At 43.6% G+C, this 10,651-nt stretch overlaps 1 protein-coding gene across 1 annotated transcript; it reads left to right on the top strand.

Annotated features, from left to right (window-relative positions):
• Nucleotides 1-58: 58 nt before the first annotated feature.
• Nucleotides 59-10,577, top strand: LOC125716624 (uncharacterized). The gene is made up of 21 exons (XM_048989122.1): nucleotides 59-67; nucleotides 1,328-1,361; nucleotides 1,789-2,941; nucleotides 3,097-3,171; nucleotides 3,307-3,424; nucleotides 3,982-4,109; nucleotides 4,202-4,261; nucleotides 4,415-4,548; nucleotides 4,725-4,890; nucleotides 5,091-5,221; nucleotides 5,620-5,760; nucleotides 5,986-6,103; nucleotides 6,238-6,332; nucleotides 6,424-6,468; nucleotides 7,226-7,404; nucleotides 8,144-8,273; nucleotides 8,488-8,661; nucleotides 8,805-8,884; nucleotides 9,558-9,678; nucleotides 9,747-9,903; nucleotides 10,305-10,577. The coding sequence occupies exons 3-21, from the start codon at nucleotides 1,808-1,810 to the stop codon at nucleotides 10,446-10,448; spliced, it is 3,330 nt and encodes a 1,109-aa protein (XP_048845079.1). The 5' UTR covers nucleotides 59-67; nucleotides 1,328-1,361; nucleotides 1,789-1,807; the 3' UTR covers nucleotides 10,449-10,577.
• Nucleotides 10,578-10,651: the final 74 nt, after the last annotated feature.

The raw sequence follows: 10,651 nt of genomic DNA, 5'->3' as shown, positions 1-10,651 counted from the left end.
CACTGGAGGTGACGCGCATAACGAGCACCCTTCACAATCAATCAACCTGTTGAATCCACCCAAACCGGTACATCCGAGTAGGAGTCACACCATGACATGATTTATTAATGGAATACAAGTAATTAATTAATTAAATCCAACACATCGTACCATAGGCTACACACAGCCCATAGGCTATAACGACACTGATCTTTCGAATCCTTCAGAATACAAGGTTGCCAACGTTGGTCAGCTGGCTGAAGTCAGATTTTCAATTTCAGACAAGTCTGCACACGCCTTCACATGTAACAGTTACATTACCTTGTAAATAGTCTATACGGTTTCCAAACTACCCCAACGCATTTGATGTAGCTAATTTTAGGTTTATAATGGAATTATTACAATTACTTGCGTGAGCGTGAGAATGTGAAAGCGTGTCACGCCACATGCGCGAGAGTCGGCAAGCCTAAGAATAAATGAAATAAAATAGTGATCAGCTCCTGACACTGGAAGCTTCACGTTACCTTGGCAACAAAGCTCTTACTCGGTTTCATCGCTTCAGCAAGCGATCTTCAATCAAGCCAGACGTGCAGCGACAATATTTGCATTATTAATGAAAGTTTAGTCATGTGATGCTGGCTCGATTCTGATGTTGGGGTCGAATTTTAACATTGCAGAACTTTGTAGTATTTGTAGGATGTTCCGAAAAGCATGCGGACTAAGGTCTCCAGTCGATATTTGAAATACAAGTTGAATTGCATAGGATAATTTCACTTAAAGTAAGTTAACCACATCCCTTGGGCAGACGGCTGTATGGGGTTTTAATTGCAGGCGTGTGTTTATTATGACGCTACACAGTCCAGTTGTTCATAAGCAACTATACAAGCCATTAATAATATAATGTGCTTTATTTGAGAATCAGTATAAAGAGACAGTGTAATGGCTTTAAGACTTTTGACATTATTTACAGGTTTCATTTTTTTGCACCGGTGAAGAACTTCTTATAGCGACCGCTATTTGTAAGACCCCCCTTTCCCCCTCCCATATCGTGCATAGACGGCTGAATAATTAACTATGTTTTACACGTAAGCTTTGTTCCCACTTGTTGGCAACACACAAATTAGCTACAGTAGTTGAGTAAAGGTGAGGAAAGAGTAGGAAGTGGCCGTAGGAGGTCCAGGTAGGAGATGTCAGAGGGGGCTGTGGCGAAGGATAAGGCAAAGAGTAATGTGAATGACCTGTATTCTGGGAGACGATCGTTCAACAGAGCATACTTGTTAATATTGGTGAAGAAGATAGTATCCACGTCAATGATATAAAGGACAAAATTACGTTATGCCTTCTGCAGGATATAACCTCGGAGCCAATCAGCCATTTGAAAGGTGAGATAGCACTAAACACTTTGTTCGGTGTTAATTTGTGTTCTGTATACATATTGTGTATGTATATGTTATAGTCTATGCAAATATACATGGACTGCAAGTTTTAACTTTAAGAAATTAGCCTTTAGCTATTTATAAAATATATTAGTCATAGTAGACAAATCTTGAAGACAATGCTATTTTCTTTCACCAATAATATGCAACAGGTTTCACTTTAATACGACTTTATGTCCAACTCTTTGTTTTTATTTAAGTATTTATAAAATGGGTGGAATTTCCAGTAAGTTTGTTTTTTATTTTTGTTGATTTTTGATATAGGTAGGAAACCAAGAGCCGTCTCATGTTAATGACGATATTCAAGATGTCAACAGTTTCTTGGGCAATAGGAAACCTAACCCCAAAGGTGGGTCTGATCCTGGTGTAACAGGCGGGTCCCTGCACAGACTATGATGGAAGGATTTCCGGTGCGGACGTGCTATGAAGCTGAAGATGCTAGTGATGAAGACCAGGAAGACCTTCCGTATGATGGAGACCTTGGCACGACGGACACCGGTCGTGCTGCAAACACTGGGAACTGCTCCCTTTCTGACAATTCCCCAAGAGTACCCCATTTTGAGGGTGAATTCATTGCCCTGGCTTCTCACACAAATTCTCTATTAAAAGACCAGTATACCGTTGATGGTTCGGCTTCGAGGATGGTAAGTGGTAAGATTAATGAGATACGAAGCAGTTACACCAGAGATACTGACGTCATTGGCCACGCTGCCATGGATCAACAAAATAGCAAAAGTTGCATTGAGGCAATGGAGTACAAATCTGACCAAGACACAGGTACTGTAGCCAGGACTCACGACAGAGAACCTCCTTCAGATGTCACAGACCTGCTGCTGAGACATCTTCCTCAGGAGGAACTGTTTAACTCCAGTAAATACATCGAAGCAGAGACCATGCCTGAGGTCTCCTTCATTGACAGTGTTGAGGAGACGGTATTAACCAAACTCCCATGTTCTCCAAGACACAGTGAAGATCACAGTAGTGCTATGGAGAATAGTCTACGGGTACACCGAGATGGTCCGCTGAATCGAGCATGTAAGCCTCCAGTGCTAGAGAGTGTGGAGCTGGAGGAACTAGAGGATTCCCAGACAAGTAAGCAGATCTCAGGAAGTGATGAATCAGTAGCCCTGGAAGAGCAATCAGAACTTTGCTGCAGATCCAGTAATTCAGAGCTAACAGATGAACATGAAGAAATCCCAAGGTTAAGTGGCTTCAGATCATGCAGCGAACTCAAATACGGACAAGGCCAAGTCCACTACCCTCTTCCCGACTTCTCCAAGGTGGCACCCAAAGTGAAAATCCCGAGAAGCGTCAATCCTGCAAAGTCCGACAGTAAGTTTCCCAGTGACCCTAGATTCCAGGCCTCCCCAAGCACGCTCAGGAAATCCAGCGGAACGACCACAGTGGTCATCAGCGAAGTTCTTGAGGATTCTGTTCAGCCATCTGCCGGGCTCCCACATGAGTTTGATAACCAGCTGAAACACGGAGGCCATCATAAGACATCAGAGCTTGTGCAGCATTTACAGGTGAACTGATGTGAAACATCTGTCATGCAAATTGAATGTGATAAATAACTATACAGCAAATTTGCCTAATTTATTTGCATAAAAACATCCAATATATAGAACATGAATTTATACTTAAGTATCAGTGTCCTAACTATGCCATTGCTCTGTTTCAGGCTGAATATGATAAATTATTAACCAGATATGCAGAAGCAGAAAATCTCATTGATCAGTTGAGGCTTGGTACTACAGTAAGTTTGAGTGTTTCTTCCATGAGATACACAGATGTTTGCAGGATGAAGTACTGGTGTGAACTGCAGTGACGATGGGATGGCATGTCATGCAGTGGAAGCTCACATTCTTCTTGTGTCCCTCAACATGGCCAGGCACCAGCATCCTCAGACCCTACATTCCCACCTGAATACATGGTCCTGCCTGAGATGGAGATTGCTGGAAAGGCCACCAACCACACGGACTCAAAACAAATCCACCCTCTCCCTACAGGCAAGAACTGGAGTATTGCATTCAACAGCTTCTAGCGCAATAAGAAGGGGATGCACTCATGGATGGGACACCATCCATCCATCCATTTTCCAAACTGCTTATCCTACTGGGTCACGGGGGGATGGGACACCAGTTACACACAAATACACATATGCTATGTGCAAATTAGAGACTCCAGTCAGTCTAAATGCATATCTTTGGACTGTGGGAGAAAACAGTGAGAGAATATACAACACGCACACAGATTGCAGGACTCAAACCCTAAACCTGAGGTATTAATACTACTCACCAGGTGCGTATACAGGGGTGGGCCCAAACTGGCACCAGCTGGAATCAGATTGGCCCATGGAATGCCCCCTTCCTATCAGTCACCAATTAAAAACATATCATTGGCTAATGATGAGGTTGCCCCCTCTGAAAGAATCATGGCCCCTCTTATATCCCCCACCTTAAAAAATACTAGCATTGCCCCTGCAATCCACTGAGCCACAATGCCACCCCACCTTATGGCACTTGGAGTACAATATTAATTTATTTATTGTATTGATACTCTGTAGGGCATCCTCAGCACTTGGACGACCTTAAAAAATTGGACAGCCACATGACGGCGACAGATAAACAGCCCAGTGAAGGAGAAAGAATGACTAATGAACTAAAAGAAATAATTAGCCGATTCATGATAAAGGTAACAACCCCCGTGTTGGCAATTTCAGAGTAAATGTTCCTGATCTGCTCTGAAGTTAAATGACATTCTCCCATTTTGCCTGTTCTTTATAGGTGGAAGAATTTAAAATGTGCCTCGACAGTTTGCCCACGGGCATTTCGGAACAGCAGATGGTAACTATTCCCGTAAATGAGATATTTCACATTCTAGAAATTGAATTACAGTATTGTGACAAAATTTCAGGTTAATAAGTGCGCAGTACTATCTATGATAAATTCATGTTCTTAAATGTATAATAGTTTAATTGGACTGTTCACTTTGTTCAGATCTTTAAGGGTCTGGTACAAGCCCAGGATCAGTTAGAGAGACATTATATTGCCAAGAAAGAAGAACACAGAGCACTGCAGATGCAAAATTACATGGGAGTGGTAATAAATGCTGGCGAATTCGATCCTGAGAGGTATCAGCTATCGCTTGCTTGTTTGACATTGCTTTTTTTTCAGGCAAAAATCTACCTCGTTTTGTTGGGGACATAAAGAAATAACACAAAATACTGAGCCGTATAACATGGCAACCTGTATTCCTTTGTAAAGAAGGATGGGTCAAAGACGAACTGTTTCCTCTTCTCTCAAAAAGGCAGGTGGAAGGAGAGATTTTCAGGACGGGCATGTTCCTGGAGGACATAAAAGAGCTTATAGACAATAACATCTGCAGTCAATTCTCCCCGCCTACGTTATCTTCAAGCCCTGCACAGTTGCTACATGACGGCACCACCTCTTTAAGCCCAGCAGTACTACAAGCGGTAACTATAGGCATGCGTTATGCTTCGATGTATTTACGAGGTGAGCATGCCCGTAATCTGAGACATGGGATGTTCTATCGGGTCATAGTATTCTGGCAGACATGTGGCTCTTGAAGGCACTAGGCAGTGCCAAATACAAGCACCGTCTCAACGTGAAAGTCTTCATGTGACAGCAATTTCTACACGATGTCACTTTTCAGGGCCAAAATCCCAGACTCTCCACCAGCAGTCCAGTTGTCATGGACACGGTGGGCGGGGCAGATGTTGAGACCTGCAGTAGTCCTACTCTACCAGCGTCCGATTCTGTGCTACAGAGCCATCAGTACCTGGGGTAACGTCCGTAAAACAGTACGAGTAGATAAGTGCTTTTCTAAAGGCTCTCTAACCGTTTTATAAGTACACTCGGTCTTTTACTGGCTTACCTGATTGCAAAACTGCCATCTGATATAAATAATGCCATGAAAAGAACAGTTGCTACCATTCTGGAGGATACTGCTGTGTGCAAAGCCTTTGATCATCATAAAGAAAAATTAGTGACTGGAGAAGGTTAGCGTGCAGTGGTATCGGGTTTTCCTAGTAGGCTCTGGTTACAGAGGAGGGAGTCTGCTGTGAATGGTGAAAGTGGAGAGCATGACAGCACTCAGTCTCCAAGGGAGTGATTGAGTTTCAAGGTCACAGACCTTCCATCTAGTGGGAACTCGGCAGCAAACTCTGCTCGTGTCCCCTAAGGAGTTCAGACGCATCTCCAGAGCAGCACGAGTCTCCTACCTGTAAGGTGGAAGAGAGGCTTTCTAAAGGCCTTTTCCAGAGTGGGAGCTTGCATCTGTCGCCAACTACTGTACCACAGGGGAAGCGGAGGAAACCTGAGAGGTTAGCAAAGTGTTTCCCATTAACCTGAGGGTCACTTTTCTGTGTATATCATATACTCAGCCAGTGGTTAATTAAAGACACCGAGTGGAGTTTGGATAATCAGTATCAAGAGGGAATCAAGTGCATGTATTTTTTTTGTGCTTTAAGAATTTTAATAGGGTCATGAACGTCACACATAGAAATATATGATTCAGTTTGCGTCATGTGTGTTTCTGCAAATTTTAGTCAGCAGAATTCCCTGAAGACTAGGGATCCATTGTCTTCGGATTGTATGGAGGATGCACCCACGTTTCTCCACTTAAAGGCTGGGGGCTTCTCACATAAACCCCGGTCTTCCTTGCAGGTACAAAGAAATGCTAAAAATGCAACAATCAGAACGATATCACGCTCATAACGGGGTTTAGTTTCAAGGAAGAATCTTGTCGTAGCCTTTCCATCAGCCTGACAGACATGCAACTGCCTTTTCTGCCAAAACAGAGCACAGCAACTCCTGAGACAGATAGTGGAATTGGAGGATTGGGCACAAATTGTCCAGCTGTGGAGCTTTTTCACTCATCTCCGTGGACAGAGAAGTAGGTTAGCCGGAAAATACCTGCCAGAACATGCAGAGCTACCATCCATCATAACCTCTTAACCACTGGTATGTGTGTTGCCTTTTTATAGCGCGGGAGGCTCTCGGTTCACACAAGCATTGCATTCTGAACACATGTGCGTATTCAAAAAAAAATGTTTCCCTCGTCAATAAGCAAAATTAAAAACCCCCTGCAATTTGTGTTATTTCAACTCATGCCACATAATTTAAAGGAAATAAAGTACCAGTCAAAAATCTGGACAACCTTTGATTTTAATGCATTTCTCTATATTTTAGCTACTGTATGCTATTCATCTTATAGTAAAAGGCCTCGAGATTATAAAGTAATATGTACCAAATACTGCAATGACCAAGACAAGTGTTCAACATCCTAGCATTTTCTCAATATTTAGGCTCCTCAAAATACGCATTAAGTGATTTTCCTTCGCTTCAGTGACAGCATTGCAGATTCTTGGCATACTTTCAACCAGCTTCCAGATGTAGCCACCTGGAATGCACCTTCAACAGTCCTGAAGAAGCTTCCACAAGTTCTGGCTAACTTGCTCTTACTCTTCAGTCTAACTCAACCCAAACCTGCTCCACACGGTTCCGGTCCGGGGATTGCAGGAGGGGTGCAGGTCATCTGTCTCAGCCCTCCATCTCTTTCCTTGTTCACAAGATAATACTCCATAACCTGGCAGTGTGCTTATGGTCGTTATCTTGTTGAAAAATACATTATTTTCAGCAAGTGTGTCCAAACGTTTGACTGGTACGATATATACTTAAGCATCTTATATACTGTTTAAAATTGCATATTTTAAACTTGCAATCCACTGAACTTACCTGATATCTGCAGATCGCTTATACAGCCTGTATATTCCTGTTAACGCCTAGATCTGAAGGGCATGCAGCTCCTTGTGCCATGACTGATTCAGACGGCAAGGGCTCCTGGTCCAATGCACAGAGAGCCAAGGACCCGACTGCGCAGCCCAAACAGCCAGGGCAGACGTCTGCGAGCACCGTGGGCCGGTGGACATGCAGCATTGCCAGGGAGAACTCCGCACTGCTGACCGGTGAGAGCATGTAGCTGCAAAAACACTTTAATGGGCCTGTTTATTCCCAACAGATAACAGTAATTGATAAAATAAAATAATTGATTCATGAAATTTCATCCATTAGCTAGATACAGTGCTCCCAGAAAGTCTTGGGACATTTGCTGAATTCAATAAAAAATATTGCAAATTTATTGGTTTTATAACAAAAGTCATTACTTCATTCGTTTACAAAAATATACATCACATTACAAACAGCCAATGGTTGTAAGTAAAACATTAATTTCAAGTGGCAATAAACTGAAACCCAACTTATAGTTCTAAAAGAACTATTCTGAGTTCATTGACAAGCAGTGGGTGCTTTTGGCTTAGTAACACCTTTGCAATAACATTTGTGTTTAGTATCCGTTTGGGAACCAGTGACAATAGTTGCAATTATTAGTAAAATGTGAAGAACACAACTGAATGAGTTTGTCAAAAAATGACACAGAATGAATATTTCTGTGCCAAAGATACTGTATGTGCAGATATGTTAAACACTGCTTGCCAATGGACTGGTGTTATGAAACCGATAACAGCAACATTTTTACAAAATTATGCAAGAATCCCAAGACTTTGTCAGCACTGTCTGCCACAAGGCCAGTAAAGGGGGGGGGGGGGGGGGGGGTCCATGAGAAACTACCCTTATAATTCAGGAAAGTCATGTTGGAATACAGCATTCACAGTGAAATAACCGGTGTTTTTTGTGTGAATTCGGCAGCAGAGTGGACAGCTGACTCCCCCCACGCTCATGCCCTGGAGGCCCATGCGGGGAATCTGCCCAAGGTCTGCAGGCGGTCCAGGGATAGAACGACAGCCGAGACTCTCTCCCACACCTGCTCCTGTCACCGGTGGGGCCCCCGTTCACAGGGCACCTAGCGAACCCACATCTTACGCTCATATTCCACACGAGACCAGGAAGTCTCTCGAACCTTGAAATCTGGCACAGTGTTTGGTTTAACTTAATTCTCATAATGTCACTTCCGGATTCGATCCGTGATTTTTTATCAGCGCCGGTGCCAGCTGAGAAAACGCTGACGTTAGGATCTACGCTGTGGCCGACAGCGATTTGATTCTAGCTCTCCAGACCGAGGTGGGCAGCCTGAAGCGGGATTTGGAGCAGAGTCTGTTGTGTCTGCCTTACATTGCTAAAAGGATGGACTACCTGGCCTCGAGGTTTACGCAGGATACTGGGCGGAAAAGAAAGCCCAGAGCTCACCACAGAACCACCTCCACCGGGTAACAAGCTCTGCAGTTTCCAAACAAACACAATCCAGCTGTAGTATTGAGAGTAAATGTCATATTAAAAAAGCATTTCTACTTCCTGTTTCCTCATTGCCTTTTACCCCCCCTGTAAATCGCGTCCTACCTGCACGAAACAGACATGAAGCTCTGATGAAGACCAGCACAAACCCACTCCTGGAGGAGAATGGAAGCTCCACAGATATGGATCCAAGGAGAAGTAAGTGGCTACATTTTGGATGCTTTGGATGCTACATTAGGGAAGTCCTTGAAGTGTTGCATAGAATCTTGCTAGAATCCATTTTGAAAAATTACATTCTGGATTCTGAAATTTGTGCAGGCCTACTATTAAAAAATAAATAAATAAATAAAAATATATTTGTATGTAAATATATTAATATAAAAACGTAAAATGCTATGTTGGATGTAGAGTTAGTAAAGATAAAGATGACTATTCCATTCAGCTGCTAGCCTATATTGACCTGGTAAATAATCGATTCATAGTCAGTATAATGTAGATCAGGGGTCTCCAACTCCGGTCCTGGAGAGTTACTGTCCAGTAGGTTTTATACGCTACCCGGCTTCTGATGAGCCACACCTGTGCTCAAGTAAACACCAGGAACAAGTGTGGGTCATCGGAAGCCAGGCAGGACAGAAAACCTACTGGATTGTAGCTCTTCAGGACCGGAGTTGGAGACCTCTGATGTAGATTTTTTCACGGCCTAATATGGGGTTAAGGCAGTGTTTCTCAACCCAGTCCTCTGGGACCCGCAGTGGTCCATGTTTTTGCTCCCTCCACGAAGACTGCCTTGCGGGTCCGCGAAGACCGGTTTGAGAAACACTGTGATTAGCAAACTCTCAGAACGTCAAAAAATCCCTGTGTTTCTCTGTAGCAGGATGGAGCTCCACCCTCGCCAAAGAGAGGCATTATTCATTCAGCACCCATTCTGCAACACAACCTATCGATCCACCATTTGACAAAAACTGGCGATCATCCTGTAGTTTACCTGCTAGGTAAGTATTTATATTGCGACTTACGTTGGCTGTTATATGCCCATGCAATGCTAAACGGTACTCTCTAGCTTTGCAGACATAGAGCAGCTGCCTAAGGCTGGATGGAGACTCCCTGGTAGCCAATCAGATTCTGCCCTTCTGCCTCACCATCCTTCCTTTCTGAAGTCAGGACGTTCTCCTCATTCCACCTGCAGAGTCAGGAGTCACCACAAGTACAAAAGGGAGGTAAGGACAGTAAATTCCTCAGGGCTTGGGGCAAACCCAACCCTCAGGGGCCAATGGGCGTGCTGGTTTCTGTTGCATTCAGACATTACGGTTATAGTCTGAACAGCAAGTTAGGTCATGTTTTAGGAAAATGCTCATTGACAGACATACTTTCAGCATGGTGAGAGCAGGAATATGACCAGATCGCTGGGTTGCCAAGGAGTGAAAATGTCTGGAAACTTTCCATTCCATGGGAAGCTAGGGAAATTTGGAAATATTCCAAGTTCTCATGGGAATTAATGGGAACATACAGGAAAATTCTCAGAATTTTGCAATGCTAAATCGCTGATACGAGTTTTATCACATGAAGAAGAACTTCATGCACAGAATTATGCAATCATGCTCATTCCCCAACCCACCAGGAAGAAAACATCAGCCGAACGCTGGACCGGGCTATCGAGGCTGCGTGGACCATGAAGCTAACGACGGACCAGATGGCCCTGAGACTGTCAGCTGACCTGGCCAAAGCAGATCTGTACAGGAAGCTGCATGGTTTCAGCCCGTAGCCGGGATGGTTAAACTCCAAAAGCCAGACGGCACCTTGACACTGCAAACCCTCCACAAATGCGTCATATTTAATCTTTCGAAAGGCACTGTTAAATACTCAGGGAAAATAAACTTGTCTTTAACAGACTGTCATTCCTGTTTACAGCCAACGGTTATTTTTCATAATACACCCACATTTATCTTCCATCCTAGCCATCTTGGC

Source organism: Brienomyrus brachyistius, chromosome 21 (assembly GCF_023856365.1).
Source record: "Brienomyrus brachyistius isolate T26 chromosome 21, BBRACH_0.4, whole genome shotgun sequence".
Lineage (NCBI taxonomy): Eukaryota > Metazoa > Chordata > Actinopteri > Osteoglossiformes > Mormyridae > Brienomyrus > Brienomyrus brachyistius.
This window is presented reverse-complemented; position numbering and strand designations above follow the sequence as displayed.